We start from the raw sequence: 27,262 nt of genomic DNA, 5'->3' as shown, positions 1-27,262 counted from the left end.
AAGAGGTTAGATAAACATTTATTATGGATGGTCTAGGTATTCTTAGTCTACCTCAGCATGGGGGTGTGGACTAGGTGACCTCTTAAGATCTCTTCTAGCCCTAAATTTCTATGATTCTATGTCCAGGACTTTGACACAATTTGGAAAATGATTAAAACATAGTTCGACCCTGTATGCAATACAAGACCAAATTATTTTGGAACCAAATTCTCCTTTTTCACCCCTTGTTTTGTTGTGTTTGAGGTGGTGAAATAGTAGATTCCACTGTGTATGTCAAAGTAGCTCCATTGGCTAATTTGGAGGGCAATATGAGACATTTGAATTTTTAAAGTATGAATTAGATCTGTTAGGTGAGAGACTCACTAAAAAGAATTGAACATGTAGTATAACAGTAACAGGAGTGCTGGGATGGCTACATAGCCATTTTTATCCTTGAAGTTATGTCATTGTTTTGCTAATAATAGGCAGACTGATTGGAAGAACTTTTTTTAGGGAGCTTCATGGAAAATGACTGAACTGGAGTTAGTGAATAAGCAGATGAGTACCAGTTGTGGTTTCAGGCACTCTAGAACATGAGGTTATCATCTGATATTTCCCTCATTACAATGGTTTGACTGAAATCACAACTGAATAGATAAAGTAAATAGCTAAACAATGAGAGTTTTTTTTATCCTTCACAGTAATTTTTACTATTTTAAAAATAGTTATTTCCATGGCAGACATCCTATTTTACGATTATGAGTATAAAAACCCAACATAATTCTTCGTTATATATGCTTTCTCAGAGACCTAGTGCTTTTGCTCTCAAACTTTGTACAGAGCACCTGGTTTACCATATTGCGGGGCAATATGCTTTATTGTCAACAAATGAAATTGGCAGCAGAAGCAAACCTTAAGAATATTTATTGCATTTGCTTCAGTTCCTTTTACAACGTATTCTCTCCTTTGTGGCTAATCATAACAAGAAGACTCCTGATACCTTCAGCTTTCAGTGGTTGTGTCTACATTAGCCTTTTTCCCTACATATTGCCCACCATTGACAGCACCAATGCAGCTCCACCATGGGAAGCAGCAGTGAGAGGGCTAGTGTAGAAAATCCACCTGCATCATCTTTACCACTGTCATGCACATGTATCCCTACATGTCTAGAATGCCCCTATTCCAGACAACATGGTAGTGTAATAACATCACTGGTGCCTTGTTTACACTTATCAGTGGAGCTGCGCCAATGGAGAGAAATATTTTGATGAAAAGGGTAGTATAGACAAAGGCAGAGAGGCATTAAAGTGCATTTATGGTCAGAAGAGAAGCTATGCTGGTACCTGCTTATTAAATAGCTAGGACTTCTCTTGGTATTCCAGGCCCTGTCTGCTTGCTGTTCTGAAAGATATGTTAGCTCTCCGTAGCTATTTCAGATATAGGAAAGTAAGCTGAGGTTGTATTCCTCCTCACTCAGAATCAACAATGTTCTTAACTAAAGCCTTGTCTACACAGGCAAGTTATACTGGTCTAAGGTAAGGTGTGAATTTACACCTCTCTGGTTATACTGTCAATTCCCTATGGGGAATAAGAGTGACTTTTTCTGGGTCAGCTTATGTCACTTTAGAAGTGATTTAAGCAATACCAGAAAAAGCCACTTTTATGCTGGCATTAGGGAGTTATGCCAGTGTAATTCTATCAGTATAGTTGTACTGGTATAGTTTTGCCACTTAATTTCCCTGTGTAGATGAGTCCTAAGTTCTAATTGCAGAATGTGTACTGCTGGCCTTGGTGTCTGAGCCAGAAAACACCAAGCATGACTGTTGGATCCCAGGTGAAGGATACAGGACTGGCAGTTATGGGGGGAAATGTTTTACTTGTTAACTTAGCTATTTGTTATAAAGTTACTCAGAGAGAATAAATGAGAACCTCATGATGCCATTTTCCCCATTGTCTTTTTGTTATGTTTGTACAGTTCCTAGCACTTTGGGGCCTCTCATCCCTGAGTATGGCTTCCAGGTGCTACTTCAGCACAAATAATGATACTTTTAAGAGTATAACAGCACCATAAGCATATATTCTGTGAAACATTTGTGACTTAATAATCACAAGGCAGCCTCAATTTACAGCACCAATGTTTTTTGTTGAAGAATGGCCACTTTTAAGTCTGTTATTGAGGGTCCAGGGAGCAGGGCCGGCTTTAGGTCGATTCCCCTGAATCGGGCCCCACACCTACGAGGGCCCCGCACTCTAAAGAAGAGCGCCTAACTTAGGCACCTTTTAAAATTTTTACTCACCCGGCAGCGCTCCGGGTCTTCGGTGGCACTTCAGCGACGGATTCTTCACTCGCTCCGGGTCTTCGGCAGCATTTCGGCGGCGGGTCCTTCAGTGGAAGACCCGAACTGAAAACCCGGAGCTATGCCGGGTGAGTCATCCCTATTTGAATCCTTGCACTTCCTAAAGCCGGCCCTGCCAGGGAGATTGAAGTGCTCTCTTACTGGTTTTTTAATGTTACAATTCTTGATGTCTGATTTGTGTCCATTTATTCTTTTGTGCAGAGACTGTCCGGTTTGGCCAATGTAAATGGCAGAGGGGCATTGCTGGCACATGATGGCATATATCACATTTAAAAGTGGCCATTCTTCAACAAAAAAAGTTCAAAAGCAGACTTTAATGAGAAACTGCAGAACTGGAATTAATTTGCAAACTTTACACCATCAAATTAGGCCTAAATAAAGACTGGGAGCGGCTGGGTCACTACAAAAAGTAATTTTCCCTCTGTTGCTATTCACCCCTTCTTGTCAACTGTTGAATGGGCCACACCCACCCTGATTGAATTGGCCTCGTTAGCACTGACCCCCCACTTGCTAAGGCTACTCCCATCTTTTCATGTGCTGTATATTTATACCAGGGGTCGGCAACGTTCGGCACGCGGTTCCCCAGGCTAAGCACCCTAGCGGGCCAGGCCAGTTTATTTACCTGCTGACGCAGCAGGTTCGGCCGATCGCGGCCCCCACTCACCGTGGTTCGCTGTCCCAGGGCAGTGGGAAGCCGCGGCCAGCACATCCCTTGGCCCGCGCCGCTTCCTGCCGTCCCCATTGGCCTCAGAGTTAAAAGGTTTTGGGACATTCCAAGCATTCAGTTCCTGGCTCTGAGGAGCACCGACTACAACAATAGCTGTGGTTGCTCACCACTTCTTAGAGCCAAGTCACTAATATTGAAAATTTCATAGATCTTGGGAAATGCTGTACATTTTCTTTTCTTCCCATTAGTTAATATTTGTTTTGCTTCCTTCTTTTCTTTTAGCCTTGGTATTTTTTGTGGGTTTAAAAAAAAACAACAACCTGCTACATGGTGTTAGCTTGAGATTGTGTTCATTCACACTGCGTTCCATAAAATGATATAATTAGCTGAGCTTTGAGTTAGCTCTTTGCTACACTTCCTCATTGGAAAAACGGTACAGCTTATGATGAAACCAGCAGCTGCTAATGTACATAATCACCACAGAACCTGGTTCTTGTTTTGTTAGTTGTACAAATAGAATATGAAAGATGTCTAGCTTATATATTACTGCCCTACTATGGGACCATAGAGGTTAGGGCTGAATCAGACCTTGGGCATAAAACGGTTGGGGTGTTGGTTTGGGGGTATTTGGAGGTATTTACCCTAAATGGTCAATACTTTGGAATAACAGATTTTGAAAGCAGCATTTTACTTACATGGCTCTTTTGATCTGTTGCAAAGGGTGGGGGAATTAAAGTTTATTGGAAAATAATATTATTTGGGGAACCTGTGTATAAGGAGGTATTATGGGCAGATGATATGAAGAATGGTGAAGGGAAAGGAATCAAAGGTCAGATTGCAAGAAGATTTCAACCCACTTTGCCTTACGGAGTGGAAGCCTTTAGTGTAAGGTAAGAACAGTGACCCCGTTCCTGATGGAGACCTCTTCTTTCAGCTGGCTGAAGCTATGTATTTGCGGGGTGGGGAAAGAAAGGGAACAACATGTAGGAGAAGAGTAAAAGAGTACATAGCACTAAGATGGAGCAGGGAGAGAGAAGGGTGAGGAGTAGAGATAAAACTCAAACAAGAGAAGACAAAACAAGATTAAGAAACAGAAAATCTAGCAGGAGAAGAGCAAAATGTAGGCATGGGGAGCAAGATATATAGACAGTAAAATAGGATTAGTCTGGGAGATTGAAAATGCAGGATAGACATTTGAGACTGGGAGATGAACTTTTCTCCTGCCCTGGTTTTTACTTGATATGTCGAGTTCTTTTGTTTTGGAGAGGGAGTGCTCATTCCCATCCAACTCTCCCATTGCATGTTCCAGCAGTGTGGTGGTTTTTAATTTTATTTTAAACCTGTGGTTACCCTGGAGGGGATAGATCTGCAAACTAAGAGGCAGGTCCTCAGCTGGTTGAAATCATAATCATAGCTCTGTTGACTTCAGTGGCCCTGCGTCCATTTACATTGCTGAGAATCTGGCCCTAAAGGCTATGCTCTCCGATGGCTCTGCACTGTGCCATTGACACCTATGTAAAATGCCACCAAATCAGAATTGTGGTATTTTACATCCAGTTGGCACTAGCATTAAAAGCTATACAGGGTGCAGGGCAATGGAGAATCAGGTCCTGAATCTTTCTCTGGTGCTGAAAGAGGAAATGGAATCACCATGAAAACAGTTGTTCCATGTGATGAATTATTTAATCCAGATCACAAATGTCACTTTGCGCACATGATGCACAAATGCTCTTTCAGTCTGAATACACCCTTTCCTCTCTCAGATGTCACAATTCCTAAGCATTGACTTGTTTATCTAGTTAGCAGTTTACTGGTGGGAGTATATGGGTTGCGTGGGTTGGAGGCAGAGAGGAATTCAATTGAAGAACGAAGCAGTCTTTTCCGGTATCTGTGGGTTGGGGGTAGAAGTATTCTTGGGAGCTCTCTGTGTCAGTACTTTTTGGTTTCTGAAAAGAAAAGTGTAAATTATTCTATAAATAACACTAGGTTCAGAATTCTGGGCCAGACCCTCAGCAGATGTCAATCGTTGTGGCTCTCTATTGAAGTAAAAATTACATCAGCTGACAGTCTAGCCTTCTCTATGCAAAATGCATTTTTTCTAAATAGATAGATCATTGCATTTTTAACACCACCTCCTTCTAAAATAAGTTTTTGTCAATAACTCTGCCCCTCTTTCCAGAATTGTTTCACTTACCCACAAAGCTGATGCAGTTCTCTCCTTCCTGTTCTTCCCCTGCTGCCCCAAAAATATAACTTAAAGTGATTTTCTTTTCTTTGTTTCTTTATGTAATTTAGAGCATTTCTAAAGTGTATTATCACCACACATGCAGGCATGGGACAGACAAGTCTCCAACATGGAGAATTGACTATAACACAGTATTTTCTCTGATTTTACTAAATAGATAGGAAAAAAAGATGTAGTTAAATCAGTGCAATCCTTTAGTATGGATGAAATTACAGTGGTATTTACAGAGGTGTTTTTATCAGTATAGCTTGTTTTGGCACAAACACTAATATAAACACCTTTATACCAGTATAACTGTCCACACTAGAGACTAAATCATTGCAAAAACTATGTGTAGACAAGCTCTTAATGTATTCATATGTCTTTGAGCACCCTGTCCAGTTTTTCCTATTTATTTTGGGTACTTCTCTGGGGGAGTGATTTGGTTCAGTAACTAACCTCCAAAAGTTGAACTGATTATTAAATTACCATACAAACACATTAGTTAGACACTGCCAAATATTTTTATTTTAAAGGATACTTTACTATTTACTACTTTCATATTCACATATGAATTTAGGGCTTGCTACGCCACTTTCCTTAACATTATGTAGGATCTTCCAGAGATATTAGGTGAAAGTGTCTGCATTTCTTCAATCTCATACAGCTATTATTAGCAGTACTTATTTATAGTGTAGTATTGTCCAAAGGCCTCAGTCCTGACTGGGACTCCATTCTGCTGGGCACTGGATAAATACTGGGCCACATCATGGTCCATTCCACAAGCCAGCCCAGGGAGTTGTTGAGGAGGCATGTATCCCTTATTCCCTTGGGCCAATGCACTGTACCACCGCTTCCTGTGTGTAGGGAGAAGTGGGCTCTGAAGAGCCACTACATTCAGGTAGGTGGGAAAGAGCCTTGACTCGGCTCCCCTTCAGTGTGCCCAATTATGTAGTTTCACTGGTGCATCAAGGAGCATATGCAGTGATAGGTGTAGACCTCCCTCCCCAGAGCAGCTAGGAGAGAGATTGTGACTTTTGCAAGGCAAAATCTCTCCACTTGTGTTGCTCCTGGAGCAGCCTGTGATGTGCTGCCCCTTACTCTGGTGTGGATCACAGAGATGATCTAGACCATAGGAAAAAGACAATTCCTGCCTCCTTGGGCTGGTGTAAAGCATTTATATATCTTAATTTCAGAGATTTTGATTGTTAAAATTGTGTGTGTGTGTGTGTGTGTGTTTTTTTTTTTTTTTTTTTTTTTTAAAGAAAAATTGTAGAGTGGTGAGAAAACGTAGATTCAGCAGCATGCTAATAAAATGTAATCGTCATTCTATACCACCAAGTATTTTTTGTAAAGCCTCTTTTATTTAGTGGAATGATTGGCATTTGAAAAAATTGCTGCACAACTATTTTTAGTCTGTGATTTACAAGTTAGGTAATCAGTTTGTCGCCACTCAGTTACCGAGTCCCCATGAACGTGGTGTGTTTGACCGTTCAAAAATCTACAATATTATTTAACTTGAAAAATTCCCTTTTTAGCTAGCTGTGTGGCAAAGAGTTTCCCGGACATGTACTGTAGTTCAGATGATTCATTGCTTTTTGCTTCTCCTTTTAAAGGATTGCAACATTCCATAAAGCAGCAGTTCAGATTTTAGTCTGAACGCAGAAAAGCAAAACAAGCAAAGAATCTTTCAAGCTGCGTTCTTATTCTAAAACTAATTGCTTGATTTATTATGCACTTACAGGAATTTGTAACTGTCCTGGTACGGGACCCTAGGATACAGAAGGAAGACTCTTGGCATTCACATATAGACTATGAGATATTCATTCATGTAAGTATTAAAAATAACATAGTAAAAATACTTTGCACTTATGTAGCACATCTATTCAAGGCTGTGATCACTTCAGAAATATTAATGATTTAAGCTTTACAGCACCACTGGGACATCAGCAGGTATTATGCTCCTTCTACAGATGGCTCATGATACACACTGGCTCACGTTTGTGTGCTTTAGGATCCTCTGTCCTCTGACAGATACTATTCATGGTTCAAATTCTTAACAAGACGATCGATGTGGCATGGTCACTGGTTTTATCATAGCAAGAAAAAACATTGGATTTCAAACATCCGTGTTTATACAACTCTCTTTTCAATGAATAATCCAGTTACTTGCTTCATAATCAAAATTCCTGAAGCTGTTTAATCTATCACGCTATTTGATTATCATAACTGTGTAAATGTTCAATGTGTCTAGACATTTATATTGTGACCAGCTCTGTGGTATCTGGGTACTTTAAAATTATAAGCATTAAGAAAAACACTTAGTGTACTGCATTCTAATAAGGATACATTTGAAATTGTGATTCTGTCATATCCTAAATCTGCCATACATTTAATTTAATTAAATATTGCTGATTATTCTTCCATTGCCATACTTTGTTGGATGAAACGTTGAAGGGATTATAATAATTTCCTTAATCTAGATCCTAAGATTGAAAAATATGACGTATGAAAAATATCTTCCATCCCCTCATGTTGGCAGGATTACTGGGTTCAGCCTATTACTGTTTTGAGTGTAAAGTGTCCCCTACAATATTGGCTGCCAGACAAACATAGATCACTTTTTGGTAGAAAAGTGAAATTCCATCCTTTGCTGCTCCGGTTTGTTCGCTTCTCTCCCCCCCCCCCCCTCGCTGCTCCGGAGCCGGCCCCGTGAGGTAATGCTCTCCTCTTCTTTCTTTTCCCTCCCTTTTTTCTTATTTTTTGGGTGGAAAATATAAAACAAACTTGCATAATTACTCAAATATTGAGGTGAGAGTTTGAGATCAGGAAGTCATATGATTGCTAAATAAAGCCAAAAGCCTATCAGCACTTTGTGTGGAAGGAAAGCATTAATCTTAGGGTACATCTACACTACAGCGGGGAGTCGATTTAAGATACGCAAATTCAGCTACGTGAATAGCGTAGCTGAATTCGACGTATTGCAGCCGACTTACCCCGTTGTGAGGACGGCGGCAAAATCGACTTCTGCCGCTTTTTGTCAGCGGCGCTTACTACCACCTCCGCTGGTGGAGTTAGAGCGCCGATTCGGGGATCGATTGTCGCGTCCCGACGGGATGCGATAAATCGATCCCCGAGAGGTCGATTTCTACCCGCCGATTCAGGCGGGTAGTATAGACCAGACCTTTGTAAGGGCAAACAATCAAGTGACTGGTAACTAAGGGCCAATCATTACAACTGCTTTTCCCTGTGTAGCAAGTATTCATGCTAGTCCCATTGATAGAGCCCTGCGTGGCTACATAAATATGTATCCACATTCGATCTGCGATCTGCAAAAATTATCTGCGATGTGGATATCTGCAGATTAGCAGAGCTCTACACCAGGGGCTGGACTGAGGCTCTGAGGCACCCCCCTGTCTGTAATGCGGTCGGGGTGAGATGCTGTGGGGAGCCGTGACGGACACTCCACCTGTCTGGGGGGGGGGGAGTGGGGGGGAAGGGGACAGTGTTCCCTTACATTTCTCCCACCCATGTGTGGAATGAATTTTGTTATGTACAGCAATATGGAGGTAATGTGTGACACATCACCTTCATATTGGTGCACATAACAAAATTCATGTGGTGGGGATGGGGCCGAGGGGTTCGGAGTGTGGGAGGGGGCTCAGGGGTGTGAGGGTTCCAGCTGGGGGTGTGGACTCTGGGTGGGGCTGGGGATGATGGGTTTGGGATGCATTAGGGTGCTCCGGGGGCATGGCGGGGGGAGAGGACTCCCCTCAGCTCTCTCTCCCCACAGCAGCACCTGGGCTGGGGAGGAAGAGGCGCCTCTCCCCACCGCAGCAGCTCCGGGGCTGGGGCTGCAGGATAGGTGCTACTTCCCCAGCAGGTCTAGGCTGGGGCTGGGTTTGGGCTGGGGGAGGGCTGCCCTGGTTGCAGCTGGGTCCGGGCCCGGCCTGTCGCAGCAGAGTTGGAGCCAGGGGAAGGGTGCCACTACCGCAGCAGGCTGGGGCCGGGCTAGGTTGGGGTCTCCCCCGGCCGTGGCAGGTCCCCGGGCGGGTTCCCCGAGTGTCTGCGCAGTGCAAAGGAGGCTGCTGTGCGGCTGCACAGCTTACAGGGAACTTAGCCAGGGGGCCCGAGCAGCCCCCCACCCAGGGCATGTGGAGGGATCCAGGGTCCCCACAGCGGCCAGTGCAGCTCTCCCTGACTGGGCTCCGGCCGGGGAAGGGGACAGCTCAGAGCGACAGCCCAGCCACAATAACAGCTGGGGAGCCATGGCGGACCCTCCACCTGCCTTGGCCGTGGGGCCCGAGCAGCCCCTGACCCCTGTCCCTGCCCCCCAGGCTCTCCTCCCAAGGCAGGTGGAGGATCCGCGCCGCGGTTCCTCACAGCTGCTTGCCCGCTCTTACCGTCAGAGCCCTGCGTGGATATAAAATTTGTATCTGCATCCGCGCTGGTATCCGCAGAAATGGTCCACGGATATAAAGTGGATACCCATGGATTTGCAGGGCTCTACCTATTGATTTAACTGGGACTATGCACTGGAAGAAGCATGCGTGCAGGAGTAAGTGTTTGCAGGGTAATGCCATTCTTTTTTTAATGCAAAAATTGGAGTTTTCTGTTGGAAATCATTTTCTGACAAACTTTTTCACCTGCTGTAATTGACGTCTTCATTCTGGTCATTTTCTTCTGAAGAAAAATATGTTCCCTGAGAAGTTAGAAACTGATCCTGATCTGGTTCAAGATACAACTGTTTTACATAGCAGTTACACTGAACTGAATAGAAATCAGTCCTTCAGTTTTCAGGGACAGAATTCTTAGTAAACTTTTTTAGTATCAAATATCTATGCTGTTTTCTTTCTAAAGGATTTACAAGTAAAGTGAGTCTCATTTCCCAACAGACAAATAGCATGTGCTTTACAAGGAAAACATCTTGCGTTAGACGACGCTTTCGAGAATTTGTATGGCTGCGGCAAAGACTTCAGAAGAATGCTGTGCTACTGTGAGTGACGACTTTTTTTTTTTTTTTTTTTTTTTTTTTTTAAATCTACCTTCTTCCATGAAATACAAGTTTAATACTCTGCAGATGACACACACAGGAGTAGTGTTTTTTTATCTGTTCTGAACTATTACTAGAGAATCATATAAGTTAGAGTTGGGCAAGACTTTAGCCCATATACTCTCTACCCTACCAGTGCAAGGTTGTTTTCCACAATATATTTTCTAGTGGTTTGCAGATACTTCTACACAGTAATAAAAAACTCGTGTCTGACCTGGCCTCCGGGACTGAAAAATTTCTGTGTAGATGTTCAGACTCAGGCTGGAACCATCACAGGGTCCCAGAGCTTGGGTTCTAGCCTGAGCTTGAATGTCTACACAGCAATTTTTCAGCCAAGAGCCCAAGTCAGCTGACAGTTTTTTTTATCATTGTGTAGACGTATCCCTGGCTGGCCTGGAATTAAACATCTCAAGCAATGGGGCTTCCACCATTACCTTTTGGTAGCTATTTCCCAAACTAGTAAGGCTTAACACATTTAATCTTATATTTTGTTGCATACAAGTTTGAACAGCTAGTGCTTTTGATAAACCGTTTAAGATAACAAAAAATGTAAATTACACTGCTCTACATTTTCCTGACCCAACTGTTAATCCTTGGAGTCTAGGTGTCTACATACCAAGGTTCTCATATGGTCCTTATCACTGTGGTATCTGAGCACCTCCCAAAATGATAAAATGTGTACACAAAGATACATTTATCTCTTTCTCTCCCCCCCTCCATTCAGTAGAGACTGGCTTTGCTTTATATTTGTCCAAGATATTTTTTCCTTTGGTCTGATGTTGTAATTTATCCTCCTAAAATTAGATCACTTGCATAAACTATTTTTCTCAGCACATCATTTTTGGTTTTAACTCTGTATTTTATTTTTTAAAGCCAATTACCTGAACTTCCATCTAAAACTCCCTTTTTTAATATGAATAATCCCCATCATGTGGACCATCGTCGACAGGGCCTACAAGAATTTCTTGAGAAGTAAGTACTGCATCTTAGTGTGTTTTTTATTGTTAACGAAGTCACTAATTTGCTGTATTTGACAGCTCATCTCTTGTACGGGAGAGCCATCTTGTGGCCAGCATTATATATTGCTCTTTTAGATTTCCTCTGTCTCTCATTGACACATTTTTGTATATACCACTTCAGCTGAAATTCCGTTGCAACAGTTCAGCCGAAGTTCTTCACTTTTCAGTGTATTGATTAAAAATTGGCATTTTTGTAAAGCGTAGATTCATAGATTCTAGGATTGGAAGGGACCTCGAGAGGTCATCGAGTCCAGTCCCCTACCCTCATGGCAGGACCAAATACTGTCTAGACCATCCCTGATAGACATTTATCTAACCTACTCTTAAATATCTCCAGAGATGGAGATTCCACAACCTCCCTAGGCAGCTTATTCCAGTGTTTAACCACCCTGACAGGAACTTTTTCACAGTGTTTAAATTATTTCATGGCCTTATTTTGGTTAAAAATGCTCTTCTGGTGAAATCTATTGGCTTTCAAGAACAAGCTAGCTATGTTTAAACAAAGAAACAGGTTTACAGTGGTGAGGAAACCAGTGTTAACACCTCTCTGGCAAACTCTGCTTAAACACAGTGGGCTTGGGGAAACTCTGTAATAAGGAATCCTTTAAAAAAAAAAAAATCCCTCTAATACTACAGCTGGTTCAGCTGAGCTGAGGTTAACACTTTTATGTTTGGGTCCTCTAGTTTAGCTAAGGCAATCTCACAGTTGGCACCATTTTTACCACTTTGCCAAATAAGTTTTATTCCAGCAGGCATAACTAAAATAGCACCAACACTCCTTCACCTGAACCGGTGATAACAGCAGTGGAAAATGTTTTGGTAAATTTCCCCAGTGTAGCCTTCTTGCAAGGGACATGGTGTGTGAAAACATTGTTTAAAGGGATGGACGAAAAGAATTTTTAAAATAGTCTCCTTGGCTAGGCTCCAACCTGAGCTAGAAAAAGGTTTTAAGAACAGCTTAAACATGGTTATTTAGCTCAACACTCTGGCTGTTTAATAATACTTAGCTCTTATACAACACTTTTCATCTGTAGATCTCAAAGTGCTTTACAAAGGAGGTCAGTATCATTATATGTATTTTACAGGTGGGGAAACTGAGGCACAGACCTGTTCAAAGTCATCCAGCAGCCAGCTGCAGAGCTGGGAATAGAACCTCGGTCCCCTGAGTCCGAGTCTAGTGTTCTATCCACTACACCAGGGGTGGGCAAACTTTTTGGCCCGAAGGCCACATCGGGGAGTAGAAATTGTATGGCAGGCCATGAATGCTCACAAAATTGGGGTTGGGGTGTGGGAGGGGGTGAGGGCTCTGGTTGGGGGTGTGGGCTTCGGGGTGGGGCTGGGGATGAGGAGTTTGCGGTGTAGAAGAGTGCTCTGGGCTGGGACCGAGGGGTTCAGAGGGTAGGAGGGAGATCAGGAGTGCAGGTTCCGGCTGGGGGTGTGGATTCTTGGGTGGGGCTGGGGATGAGAGGTTTGGGGTGCAGAAGGGTGCACCGGGCTGCAATCGAGGGGTTTGGAGAGGGGAAGGGGGATCAGGGCTGGGGCCAGAGGAGAGGCTCAGGGGTGCAGGCTCTGAGTGGCACTTACGTCAAGCTGCTCCTGGAAGCAGTGGCATATCCCTTCTCCAGCTCCTACGCAGAGGGGCGGCCAGGTGGCTCTGCATGTTGCCTATCCGCAGGGACCGCCCCTGCAGCTCCCATTGGAGTGCCGGAGGGGGCCATTGGAGTGTGTAGGAGCTGGAGCGGGGCCATGCTGTGGCTTCTGGGACCCGTGTGGGGCTAGAGCGCCGGAGTGGGGCCGAACCTTGGCTTCCGGGAGCCATGTGGTGCGGCCTCCAACCCAGCGCCCTGGCTGGAGTGCCAGAGTAGCCTCCAACCTACGCTCCGGCCAGAGTGGGGCCGAGCTGCGTGGTGCAGTCCCAACCCTTCACCCTGGCCGGAGTGCCAGAGCGGGGCCGGAGCACCAGAGCGGGGCCGAGCCGTGTGGTCCGGCCCCCAACCCAGTGCCCCAGCGGGAGCTCGCGGGCCAGCGTAAAACGGCTTGCGGGCCCATAGTTTGCCCACTCCTGCACTAAACCAACCATGTTTGTCCCATCTTCTGGCTTTTATTACCATTTTTAAATGTCCTATCATTGTTATCACTGGTGCAATTTGTGGTTGCAGTGGTAGGAGCACTAGTGAAGTCAGGCTGCTACCAGCCACCAGCTTTTTAACCATTGTTTTGTTTAGAGCTACTTTGAGCATGGTTAGATGACATGAGGGTTAGAACACCAGTCTCCTTAGCACTTACCAGTGTGGAGCTCTACCAGTAATAGCAAAGGCAGGAATTTTAAAGCAAGTTGCTATGCTTTTTGGCACATGCTCTTCCTGGCCAGTGTCACGTAGCTTTAAGCTGAGTCCTTTGCTCCCAGTTTGGGAAGAGCAAGGGAAAATCTGTGTTAGCAGTGTGCTCAATAACTGGGAACAGGGCGTGTGTCTATAGTGACCCCATTAGTCATTTCAGGAACAGTCTTATCTGTTCCTGCATAGAGTCCTATCTAATCTTTGTTGGCCAGGACTTTAGTCATGACTCTGCTTGAGGGTACATGACACTAATACAGAGAGTGGAGGAGGATCTAGGGATTTCCCCTCAACCTCATTGATTAAAAACAACTCAAGAGTTGGGAATACTGATGGGCTGGACAAAGCCTGTGGTTGTTCACGTATCCTTGTCTGAGCTCTCAGCCTTCTCTGTGCCATGTTGTGGATAATTGTTGTTATTTTTAAAGATACTCTAATTTTAAAATGAAACTTGTAGGAATGTTGATCAGCCCAAACTGCTCCAAAGCGACTTTATTACAGGACACAAAGTATTTCCATCCAGTGGCTATGTTTCCAGAAATGACATTAAAACAGAAATGTACTTTCTTTCAGCTTTTTGGATACCTATAGTTTAGCTGAGTATTGTGATAGGAGAATGTTGAGCATTTCAAGAACATTGCTTCATGAACGTAAAACTGATTAGTGTTCGGGTTTTTCCTCTTATAGTAATGTTTTAAATGTTTGTGCTTCAGTGCTGCATGAAAGGTGGCACCGCTCTTCCAGACATTCTCAGCCACAGGGGAAAGCTAGACTTGAAAGGAGTTTTTAAAAATATAGTTGTTAGGATAAATTGGCTTGGCATTGACATTCTGTGGCGCTGCCCTCAGCTGGATGGAACATCAGATGTCCCAGTTTGTAGAAAGGTTCTCTCCATTAGCTGAACTAAAGGCTGCTCCAGACGCCTCTATTTTGAAGATTGTGGGTTTTTTCTTTTTTTGGAACAAAATGTCATGAATTCTTTCCCCGAAGCTGCATTTATGTGACTCCTTGACAAGCTTGAGATCTGCATAATTCCAGCACTGGATCACTGCAGATTTTTTTCGTATGACACATGCTCCAACAATTTAAAATAGTGGCACTGACCTATGGTTAGTCTGGGGCCTTTCAAATTCCTCTGCCTTAATTTTATGTATGTATGTATACAGACAGACAGACATTGCTTAGAACTTTGGGTCTAAATTCTGGGCCCCACAGTGCCTATAGCAGACAGCCCTCAGCAGCTCCCCAGGGCCCCCAGGCTGTAAACAACCACTTCTTGTGGGAGATGGAACATCCTTTGAGATTGCAAGGTAGCACTTATGCTGATGCTCTGCCCTTATCCACCCCCACGCAGCAGGTGGCACCAGTAGGGGAAATCAGTCATGGAGAAACTGAATGGGACCCTACAGGCCAAAACAGCAAAAGTAGGCTATCAGCCAGGGCAGGGAGACAGGTGCCTGTCAGGCGGAATGAGACACAGCTCCCTCTCTTTTTCCCCCCCCCCCCCCCCCCCCCGGCAATTGCTTATGGGAGTGAGCAGAACAGGGATCACAAGCCACACGTGCTAACCAGCTTGAGGAAGATGGGGCCATGGGTAAAATTTTTTTAAAAACCCTCCTTGAATCGTAGGTTCCTAAGTCTCTTTTGAAAATGTGACCTATGCTCCCAATTCACTTAGTCGCTTTTGAAAATGTAACGCCTCATCCCTAGCTGTTTTCTGTTTTTCCTCTCCTCCATCCACCTCTCTATGTGGGAAGGTTACTGTAGCAGCTCCCAGGGCACCCACAGAAGACAGAAGGGCGAGGATTTATGGAGGGCTGGTGAGGAGAGGAGGCTCATTTGCCCTCTGTACTACCCAGCTGGAGAGTGGATGTGGATCTCTGTCCCCCACCTCCACACACCATCCTCTGGATTAGTTAACTCTGTGAACAGCTAGTTACTTAGACTTAGGGGGTTTCTTCAGCTCTTCCTGTTGCATAAATCAGGGCCAGGATTTGACACTTAGTTTGAAACATACGTAAAGCATTATAATTCATGTTGGAAGTTGAGGTTGGATGAATCTGGCTTCATCATATATTTCCAGCACTGATTCCGTTTGTCTTATAGGGGATTATCATTTTGATTGACAAAAGAACTGTATAACTCAGTCCTTGTTACTGTCAAGTTCAGTGTTTGAGAACTCTGCCTCCATTAGCTAAATGTCAGATTGCCGATCTTTCAGTCATAAATTGCTTTTTGTGAATGAGGAAAACTACACATTTCCCATTGGAAATATTCTGAAGACGTATTCTGATGCTGATGAATTCTCCTTTAAATTCAAATAAAAAAGCTTCTTACTGAATTGAAAAAAAATCAAGAAATTATCTTTATTAATACTAAGTTTTGTGAGACCCTCTCCCTTTTTCACCCATTTGTTCTGCACAAAACTTAATTTTGGGGCCTAAAATTACCTAAAATGATGATTTGCATTCCTGTTTGTTATAACTCCAATATGTATTTACCAAAAGCAATTTATTTTATTTAAGTTGCATTCAATTATTTTGCTTTAATTGAATGAAACTGGAGTTATTTTCTCATACCAATGTGTGGTTTAAAATAAAAGGTAAATATCTATTAGTAATCTCTTGAGTGGCTATTCCTGGCAATTACCACAGGACACATGCTTATTAATATTACATCTCCTGACAAGAGATTACTATTTAAATCTGTTTCCATATTATTTTTAAAAGTCCGCTGCTGATTCACCAAACCAGTTCCTAATCCTGCCTCCCTACCTTGCATGCGTAAATATTGTGTGTAGTCCCATTGGGCCTGGTTCATTTTTGCCCTGTACCTTGTGTAGTCATTTGCATCACTGCAAAGTGGGTATTAAACACTACCATTCTGATCTGGTTGTACTTTACTCTCACTTTGCACTGGTCAAATGACTACACAAGGTACAAGGCAATAGTGAACCAGGGCCATTGACTACATGTAAGGTTTACTCACGCTAATAAGGGATGCAGAATCGGGCCCCAACTTTCTATTGGCATTATTCTGAATAGAATGCTCCAAATATTTCAAATTTGATGAGTTGTGCTGAAGTGAGTATGGGATCTGGCAGCCCCTCCTAGCTTCTCTATTTAGTTAAATTCTCTTTCATATTCCCAGCTAGCACCTGCTACCTTTCACACTGGCCTATTAGAAAAGAGGAAACGGTATTGATAAAAAGTATGAGGAAATATAGGACATTTTGCAAAGGAGGAAATAGAGCTTTAATGACTGTGCCCCCTCCGCATTCTCCCTGTCTGAATCTCTGTGTGTGCTCAATAGAGGGCACCAGAACACAGGCTGTGATCAGTTGTTTTTGGTAGGTTTTATTTTTTCACCCTCTCGTGATCTGATGTAAATGGGCAGAGTAAATTTGCTGAAAACGAAATCAGAGTGTTAACCTTCCACACACATTCAAGTGTGCATCAGTCATTGTATTAGGTTACAGTAGATACAGGAAATCTTTAGTTAGGATTAAGTTGTACTGTTCAGCCATATGTTGTTCTCCTCCAGCAGAACAGTGTATAATATACCTAATAAAATCACATTGAAGAAAACCAGATTTTGGCCTTTATCCAAATAAGACACAACACATGTTTTGCCTTTTGTAAATGTTCTCTCTTTAGCTTGGGAGAGGGAACATTCCTCATGTAGCATACAGCATCTCCTCAAAAGCCATGCGCTTTCTTTTGCGTATCAATTGGAAGTTTATTAGAGGTCTTCTCAGGTCTAATTTTAAAGGCCAATCTGAACCCAACTAGACCACAGCTGATCTGAATCCACCCTGAAGCTGAGAGTGTCAACTTTTTGTCAACATTTTCACAACTGACCCTTATAGTCAGGCCACGTCAGGTTGCAAGGTCAGGGATGGAGCAGCAGGAACCGGAGCTAGCATAACAGCATGTCTGGGATGCTGCAAACAGACCCAGGTGTTTCTGCCATTCACAAACCCACATCCCTTCCCTCCCCTGCAGCTGCCCCAAGAAGCCCAGGGTTGCCCATACCTCAGTGGAGCCTCAGTCCCTCAAACTTCCAGCCAGGGCAGCCACACGGCAGGACAGACATGGGACAGCTCCCCTTCTCTCCTCCACTGCCACCTCCTGCCTGGCCCTACTGCAGAGTGGGTGGGGGCATGGGCCCAGGGGTGGTGCAGGGTGAGTACCCGTCTGCAGAGCCCCATGAAAGCCTCCATGCTGGGCAGGAGGGGTGAGGTGCAGGGCAGGCAGTGCCTGGTGTGGGGTCCCAGCTGGTCATGTTGTTTCTCTCTCTGTTCACACCTGAACCACACTGTGTGTGCATGTGTGTGTCTTAAGGCAGGAAACAGCTGATGCGAATACAGCACCGCCTCTCCTGGTGGCAGCACCTCCACCAGTCACTGACCCACAAAAGACTGTTTACCATCACCCTGTCGTGCCATCCCTATGACTGCCTTTGACCCTGCGCCTGCCCCCAGTCTAAGCATGTCAACTCATTTTCATCTCCAAATTGACCTGAACCCAGCACCTATAGTTAGGTCCCATTGGGTTTGGGTCGGGTTGCAAGACTCCGTATTTTATGCCCTCTTTCTGTGAAGGTCGAGATATGATACATTTTTACCAAGGATGCTTACAAACGACGATTCTCCTGACAACAAATAAGAAAGATTTTTATCTCAAATTCAAACGTAGGGACTGGTTCTGCAAACCCTTACTCATGTAAGGGAGTTCTTATGTGAGAGTAATGACTACTCAGTGGGGAAAGGTTTGCAGGATTAGGGCATTAATTTCTATCCTAGGTAGGTATAGGAAAAGTTTGACTTTCCTTTAAATCTGCCCAGTCAGTTTTTTCAGGTGATACTAGAATTATCAGTGTGAGCTGTGACTTTTTATAAATTAACTGTGTGGGCCAGATTTTGATCTCATTTACTGTAGATTTACACCAGAGCAGCTGGGCTCAGAATCTGTTCCTGTGTTGGTATTTGCCGTAATGAACTGGCTGATGTTCATCGAACATTGTGATAATTGCTGGTTGGCTAAAAATTACACAGATGGTTAGTCAGTGCTAAAACATCCTAATTGTATGTTACCCTCCCCTGCCTCCTCCACTTCTTCCTGCCCAGTTGTTTGTCTCTGCTACATGTCATGTCTTGTTGTTTAGACTGCAAGCTCTTTGGGGCAGAGACTGTCACCTTTTATGTGCTTGTACAGCACCTAGCACAATGGGGCCCCGACCTAGTTGAAGCCCCTGAGTGCTACTGTAATAATAATAATAATAATAATCCACAATACTAACACAACGGGCGACAGACCATGCATGTCCTTGTTTTGGAGGTATGAATATTTTGAATATAAACTAAAAGTTAGATCTGAATAGTGCAGACACTTTATTTTTCATTTTGATGGCTTTTTAATTACATCCTTCAAGCAATATAAGCAGCTGGTGCAGAAGGAAGAAAGCAAAAGTTGTCATTTCTCAATTAAAGAGCAGAGCAGGCGTTCCAAGGGCATACCTAGGTGAAGAGTGCTTCTATGACTGCTCATGTTGACTTACAGTGGTTAGTAAAGAACTCTAAATGTTTTCCCTTCTAGATGGACTGTGTGTGATTGGTTCAATGAACATCTTTCTCTAATTCTTCCTCTCTGTGTTTCTTCACGCATTTAACCTCTAGATGGCACTATTAAGCAGAAGAGAAAATAACTGTGAAATAATGAGTCCAATGTAAAGTAAAATTGGAAATTGAATTATAGCTGCAGAAAAAGGACAGTAGCCTTGAGGTTCTGATCAACCTGTACTCTTATCACTTTTGTTTGCTGTTCCCATATGTTAGGTTACCAGCAAGTTAATAATAGTGCTTCAGCAGTTCAAGGCTTAGTAGAATTGCTGTGGACATGAAATAAAGCTAAAATGAATTTGTGTCCAATATCGTTGACATTAGTGCTCATTACTTCTGTGGTGTAAAGCCTCAAACCATCTAAAATCAATTTTAAAGATTACCCATTATTTTTATAAAGAAAATAAAATACATTTCAAACAGCAACAAAGCTGCAAGTATAGCGTAATCTCATGAACAGTTAGTTACTTGCGCTTTAGCCTGGGTGGCAGGAAGCTACTGAAGATATAATATAGGAAAATCTTTAGGGAAACTAAAGCTTATGCATGTTGAATTTAATGGGCCGGCTTTTTACTATATTACTCTGAATTAGAAATGCAGATATTAGTATTGCAAAAATGTGAATCCCCTCACTGTTATCTGTTTTTTAAATCTGGAACATAAATTCTAGTAAGATTCACTTTAAGAAAACAAACAAAAGGAATGAGTTTGCTCATCCAGTGCTTACACTATAAATCTGTATTTATTGTGCGGTATCATTGGGTTTTTTTTCCCCCTTTTTGTTTCATGATGTTTGTGTCATTGCTTGTTTGGGATTTCACATTGACCAAGAGTGGCCAATGAATGATGGCTTTTCAAACTGTATTCATGAAGCTATTGCTGTTGAGGAGGGAGGTGTGTGGATTTGTAGGTTCTGTGGCTTGATTCATTTTTGTACACTATTAGGTGGTTTCTTTTGGGTTACTGAGAAGTTGTTTTTAAATGTACTGTGCATTAATACTTTGTAGGCATGGATTTTAAGAGAGCCTATATTTGTGATGTCTATTTTTAAGAAAACTATGTGTGGGTTTATCAGAGTAAAAGCTGGGTTTTATCAATGTTTAAAAATGTCCTTATCTTGAACAGTAGCAAAAAGTGATCCCTGTTACAGCCCCACTCTCTGATAATTTCACATGGAATATGGTAGATCATTATGGGCCACTGCAAATATTTTTAATTACTGCAAACTTATCAATTTCAAGTTATATATAGGTCTATTTTCATTTTGCTGTCCTTTAACCTAAAGACAGAAATCCTTAAGTATATTACATTAATTAAATATTACCAGTATATTGGTCACAACAGAGAACAGTTTTCAGAGTTCATTTATATTTAAAATATTACAGTCCAAACATGTGGTTAAGATTGGAAGAACTAGTATGTTGTACACTTCATGTTAATTTGGGTATTTATAATACAGTTGAATTTTATTTATTTATTTTACTTTCACCAGTTCTTATGTTGTTGTCTTGTATCTGATTATATTCAGTAATGTTGTCAAATAAATGGAAAAGATATTGATAACTAAAAGCTAACCTAAATATTTGTAAATAGGCAAACATACATTCTCAACGGTTCTGGCTTGCTTAAATATATTGTAGTAAATTTGCCCGCAATGTTAGTTGTTAGTGTCATAGACCCTTATTTTGCAAATGCTGAGTATTCCCACTGAGCTCAAAAAGACTACTCCCATGAGTAAAGTTACACATGCACATCAGCATTTTGTAGGAATGGGCCCTTATTGTCTGCTGCTGATCATATTAGAATAGATCTATTGTGCAATTCGTTCCTTATACAAATATTGCAAGAGCATTGCATTTTCAGAGTAGCAATGCTAATGCTCAGATTTCAGTCCTTGAAGAGTAACTCTAACTTTCCAATTTTTTTTGAATGCATTGTACTTGGATTACACAGTTCACATGATTAAAAAGGTTATGCTAAATGCATTTGAAGGCTTATTTTCACAAATATAAACTGCAGTTGAAGATAGACTTTTTCAAAAAACAGCTAAAATGAAGAGTATTGTCAGAACTTACTGAAAGCATTTTACAAACAGATTTAAATCAATGTACATCGATGGCATTTTTACTATCCCTTAAATGTATACAAATTTGTAAAAGTGTAAATATGTACTTCTAGTTTTTGTTGGTGTGCACACACATTCTATTTCACAGATATGTCAAAGTCCTGACTTTTCATGCTTCTAAACTCCTTCATCTTCTTCCACTCCCCCAAGAGAAATCAGGCAGTTGAAATGTTTAAAGTAGTTTAGTATTTTTAAATATAGACTATTCTTGAATGTAGACCAAATTTCCATAAGTGCATGTGCCTTTGCCCCCCTTACAATCATTAATTGATCCACATGGTAATAACAGATGGTTAAATGGAAGAAACGCCCTTGAAGTTATTCTTATAACAGATGTTCTTAACTATTAGCTTCATGTTTTTACTCACCCAAAATTCCAGATAATGTAATAAAAAGGTAACACATACCTAATCATTTTATTATATGCAGTGCATTCTGAAGCTAATTTGGGATTCATTTAAAAGCCGGACACCTCTGAGAAATTGTTCTAGTAACTATGTGTGTTTTTCTTTTTTTTTTTTTTTTAAAGGATCCTACAAAATGCATTATTGCTTTCGGACAGTAGACTTCACCTCTTCTTACAGACTCAGCTAAGTCCCGAAGATATTGAGGCTTGTGTATCTGGACAGACAAAATATTCTGTTGCTGATGCGATTCATAAGTTTGCCTCTTTGAAACGACGTTTTCCTATTGAAGATGAAGAGAGAAAAAGAGAAAAAAATGAGGCTGATTCTGATTCAGAGAGGTTACTTTCTTCTTTACATTCCGATATATATATATATATATATACACACACACACACACACACACACACACAGACTTCACTTTTTTGTTGATGTAATACTAAGATAATGAAAAAATTAATTGACTGAGATTTTATTGAGCTGTGACAGCTCATCATAGAAGTCTTCACACACACCTCCACACTGAATTAATGAATGCAGTAGAAATTCAATTATGTGCATTCTGATTATGTGAATTTCATTTAGTCAGACTTGAATTATTCGCGTTTAAATTATCTTGCTAAAAAAAATATCCAACTGCACTCCAAATGGCTAATTAAAAGTCCAAATTTCCTGTCTCTCTTTGTGACTGGAGATAATTAAAGTTCTCCTCTGTTACTCAGGCTTTGAGTGTGTTGTGAAAACCAATTTCCTTTCTTTATTTTTTTTCTCCCCTTCTCTGTAGTTCATCCTCCGGGCTTGGACACAGTAGTGATGACAGCATTTCACATGGATGTAAAGCAAGCACAGTCTCTGAAGAATCCTGAAAAATCACTTGTATATTGCCATCCTAAGACTCGCAAAATAATTTTCTCTCTCAATTTTCAGACCATAGCTTTGAAACTGTTTGTTTGTTGCTTTTATTAAATTGCACTGATTTATTTTTACATGTTGCCTATTACATTTAGGTTTATGCAGCCATTAAAATCTTGACAAATATTGGGCTAGTGGTGCTCTATTGCCAAGTATGGCTGATAAAATATTTCCCTGGGTGACTATGTATTTTAGATCTTAAAAAATAAAGGTATTTTACATTAGTTTAAAAGTGATGTATCAAATGAAAATATACTCAAAGCAATTTTGTGTACTTTATACCAGAGAAGTTTCACTCTAACCAGTTGTGTGACATTGGTAATGAAGTTATATAGACCAGAGGGTATTAACTTTTAAAAATAGCATGGTGACTTAAAGAAAACAGAATCTGTACTATTTGTTGCTGACAATTGGAGATATAGACTATCTTTCCTCAGCCTTTCTCCAATGTTTATGGGAAAACTTGCTCTGATCATGCACAAGAGCCAGTGGCCAACATTTTCAAACATAGATGCCTAAAGTTAGGCACATAAATGTGACATGATTTCAAGGGGTGCTGAAAACCTTCAGCTCTCATGGAAGGTAGTGGGAATTATGGTTGCTCCCTCCCTGTGAAAATCATGTTTAAAATCTGGCCCCACTGAAGTCAATGGGCATTTTGCACTGACTTCGACAGGGCCAACATTTCACTCTAGGTATCTAACTTTAGGGACCTATGTTTGAAAATGTTAGCTAAGTGTTCTAGGTTAACATTTTAAATGAAGTGAAACTGTCTTTCTGAAAGGATGATAGTCTCATAGATATAACACGTTGTTCGAGTATAGAATTCTAAGCTGTTGGGTACAAACTGAAATAACTGGAGTTTTTAATTTCACTTTTACTGTAGTAAACACATTGAAATACTGACTTTTTCACAAATGGCAGGCTTGAACACAACTTTTTAACCACAAACATTTGTTACAATCTACTTTTGCTCTTTATAGCAGCAACTATGAGTTAACTTGTCCCAGAGCCTGTCAATAGAAAATGTTTCAATGTTTATTTATATTTGACATTTAACTGCTATTAAAGACAAGGCAGTGGGTCTGATCCAGTTCCCATTGAAATAATGGCAAAACTCCTCTGGATTTCAGTGCTGCAAGTTCAGGTCCAGTATGGATTTTGTCTCTGACAAAGATACAGTAGTTAGTATCTTTTAACCTGTGAATTACACAGAAACAATATATAATTAATTGGCCAGCTAATAAAAGTTAGTGTGGATATGTTTTTAAAGCATCCAGCTGGGAACCTGTTTAGTTTTAGAAAGGTGTCTCTTAAGAACTTGAGGATAACATCTCATCTTTTAGGTAATTACTCTGAACCAGTTTTCTCATCATGGTAGCACTTTCATAAGATAAATATCATCTGTTACTTTTGCTCAGTTTTGTTGAATTGCACGAATATATCTAGTCACCATCTCTGCTTGTGTGTAAAAGGGTCGACAAAATATTTGGATATAACAGCACTAACATTAATTAAAGCAACAAGTTATCATGGCAAGATAGCTTCTATTGCAAAGTGCAGACTTTTTTTTTTTTTTTTGGAAGATGTTGCCTCATTGATAGACTTATTAATTTAGCGCAAAGCTGCCCATAACATCAGCGAAGAAATCTTGAAATGAACAAAAACTGAGAACTAGAATAATTTTTTAGAGAAGGAAATTAATTATCATTTTGTTTACCATACTATTGGGGTTTTTTTTGTGTTTAATGTTGAGCTAGATCATTGAATGCACTTTACACTTTGTGGCCTGCTAACACACATCCTGACTGTCTGTTTAAATGGAAGAGTTGGAGAACCTTTGTGACTACTTATTATAATTCAGGGATCTTGTCTTTTGTGTATTAAGGAGATTTTTGCAAAGCAGCCTGTTTCAGTGATAAATATTTGGGATTCATAATAATTGTATTGTTATGAACTTTATCACACTCTTCACAAGTTATATCTGTGCTCTAAAATCTGTTCCATTACCTTCTTCCTATTCTGCATGGAAATTTATTTAAAATGTTACTGTTTTGAGTTCTCTGTATACCTAGTATTAGTGAAAACGTTCATGTTAAATGATAATGAAGAATATTCTGTTCTAGGGTTTATTTTCCAAGAAAAAACAATTATAAATGTTTAGGATATGTTTCTTATTTTGTGAAATTTAAATATAAAACTTCTTAAAATTTTTGATTAGTGTGTTGTGATTTTAGCACTACATCAAATATTGTTTTTCTACAAGAAACTCATCTTGTTGGGAATTTGATTCTTGGTTTTTGTTGTTGTTTTTGACTAAGTGACATTTCTGTCTAGTTTTTCAAACAGTCAGGATTTTTAATGCGCCACTCCTGCATCCAAAATCTTATCACTTTAATTGTTCCTGCTTTGCTACACTTATACTTTTATAAGAAAGCTTAGTAGAAACAGAACATTAAGTAATTAAATAAGATAAAAATAAATTGATCTATGTTTTAACTTGTAAATGAGATTTATTTTTAAAATCCATTTCCTAATTTATTTTTTCATGACTTTTAGTACTCTACACGGTTTCCTGTTTCTCAAATATTTTTGTGTGTGCTATATGTTGTTAAACAAACATAGATACCCCCAGTCATTTATATTTTTGAATTGTAATGCATATTTAACTTAAGGATGTTCTAAATCAGCATTCCAACAACCTGTTACTCGTAATGCAACTGAAACATTTCTATAAACAAGGTAACAAAAACCCTCTTTTAAAAGAAAATAATTCATTCAATAACACAGCTTATTTTTTATAAACATTGAGTAAGAAACTTGACAGTCTTATTTTCTCAACACACATTTCTAAATTCTGTGCCCACCTTTTCCAAATTCTGTGCATTTTTGTTCTTGAAATATTTTTGTGTTGAAAATACTTTTTAATATAGTTCTGAAAAACTATCCAATTGTATTTGTGACATTATCTGTTTGTAATACAAGAAGCATGTAAAGTTAGCAGCCCTTTCAAGGAATGGGTAAAATAAAACCTTATGTTTCTAAGTAGTTATAACAACAATAGTAGAATCAATAATGATGATCAATGTTTATCCCAAAAAGGTTGGGGTTTTTGTTGTTGTTAAACTACTTTTACAATGCTGCACTCTTTCTTTTAAACACAAAAATGTAATTCAGTACTTCCAGTGTCAAGACTGATTCTTCTCATGAAAGGCCTTCAATACTTAAAAATAGACTTTCCCTCTTAAAATTAAAAATATTCCATTGCAGGTTAAATTGCTTTTTTGCCTATTTAAATAAACCATATTTAGAAGATAATTAAATTACTCCTTTTGGTTTGGAACATTTAGAGTTCTTGACTTGTGAGATACTCATAACATATATGTATATATTTCTAAGTATTCCTATCCTATCAACTTTCCATGAGCAATTATGCAATATTACATTATATGGCTTGCAGCTTTGAAATTTTATTGTAGGATTGCTTGTGGAAAGTTAAATAACAATACCTCGTTGATATGATATCTCTAAAATCTAAGTTTGCAATTACAATATATACTACTTAAAATCATCATCTACAGTTTGGCAAATACAAAACTGTTCCAGTTCCATGAGGAAATCACTGCAAATACTAAGGCAAAGCTGAGCATATTTACTGGAAATCATATGTATAAACCTGCAATTCAGAAACTTTACCAACCTAAATATACTTTCCAAAACTTTGCTATCTCTTTGTAGCTATATCTTCGTAACCAGTTCCCCTTGCCTGTAGAATGCTACATGGCAAACCTTTCACTAACTGATACTGTAACTGTAAAACTTTTCCTCACTGTTAGGAACACAGTTTTTGACATTTGCCACCAATTGATCTAGCAGCACAAACTCTTCCAGTGCCTGTTTCTTTCCTCTCATTGCCTGTGCTCTCTCCTAAGGCCGCTGTGAAGCTTTCAAACTACCTTTTCCTGCCATGAATTCCTAACTTTATAAATTCCCCTCACTAGCCATCTGGCTCCACGCTAAGAGGCAAACAGTTACTCCAACAAGTGCCTAGTCATCAGCAGCCCCCCCATCGCCTCCTGCCTTTACTCCTGGAGGCAGCATTGGCACCACTTTCAGTTGAGTTTTGCTAGTTTCTTACCTCAGGGCCTTCATCCTCTCTTCCCTCCCACCCCACTTGCTGTAGTTTTTCCTGCAGCTGCAAGCACAGACTGACTGTGTGTGCAGGGGGCTCTCGCGGCAGCTCGCTCCCTCCCTCCCCCGCCCGTGAGTGTGTTCCAGGCGCCTCCATGCGCCCAGGCTCTGCCGGGGGCTGTTTGTCAGGTAAAGAAGTAGCCGGCCTTGATCCAGTAACTCGTAGCAACCGCATCCCATAGCAACAGCGGGGGAGGGGAGGGGAGGGAGACGCAGCAATTTGCAGCTTCTCAGCCCCAAGAGCCAGAACCCCAAAGTCTCATGCATGAGATCTGGGTCTAGACACCCACCCGCCCCCACGTTAAAAATACAAAAGCACCAGGAGATGCTGGAGGAGGAGGGGGGGGGGCGGAATCCAGCAGCATCCCCCTCAAC

The 27,262-nt window shown here is 40.9% G+C and overlaps 1 protein-coding gene and 1 long non-coding RNA gene across 5 annotated transcripts in view; one reads left to right on the top strand and one right to left on the bottom strand.

The window, feature by feature from the left end:
* SNX10 (sorting nexin 10) overlaps positions 1–24,911 on the top strand; it is a 55,269-nt gene extending 30,358 nt beyond the window's left edge. For all 3 annotated transcript variants that reach the window (XM_054020111.1, XM_054020113.1, XM_054020112.1), the window contains 5 exons: positions 6,972–7,058; positions 10,123–10,223; positions 11,154–11,252; positions 21,910–22,125; positions 22,569–24,911. In XM_054020111.1, the coding sequence (XP_053876086.1) occupies positions 6,972–7,058; positions 10,123–10,223; positions 11,154–11,252; positions 21,910–22,125; positions 22,569–22,650 (585 nt within the window). In that variant the 3' untranslated portion in view covers positions 22,651–24,911. The remainder of the gene's footprint in view (positions 1–6,971; positions 7,059–10,122; positions 10,224–11,153; positions 11,253–21,909; positions 22,126–22,568) is intronic.
* Positions 19,004–26,914, bottom strand: LOC128832598 (uncharacterized). Of its 2 annotated transcripts, XR_008444015.1 has the most exons (3): positions 26,835–26,914; positions 21,788–22,067; positions 19,004–19,318 (listed from the first exon to the last, which is right to left on the bottom strand). It is a non-coding gene; the product is annotated as an uncharacterized LOC128832598 (long non-coding RNA). The 2 variants fall into 2 exon arrangements; XR_008444014.1 differs by lacking the exon at positions 19,004–19,318 and having other exon boundaries at positions 21,762–22,067.
* Positions 26,915–27,262: the final 348 nt, after the last annotated feature.

This window comes from Malaclemys terrapin, chromosome 2, assembly GCF_027887155.1.
Source record: "Malaclemys terrapin pileata isolate rMalTer1 chromosome 2, rMalTer1.hap1, whole genome shotgun sequence".
Taxonomy (NCBI): Eukaryota; Metazoa; Chordata; order Testudines; family Emydidae; genus Malaclemys; species Malaclemys terrapin.
This window is presented reverse-complemented; position numbering and strand designations above follow the sequence as displayed.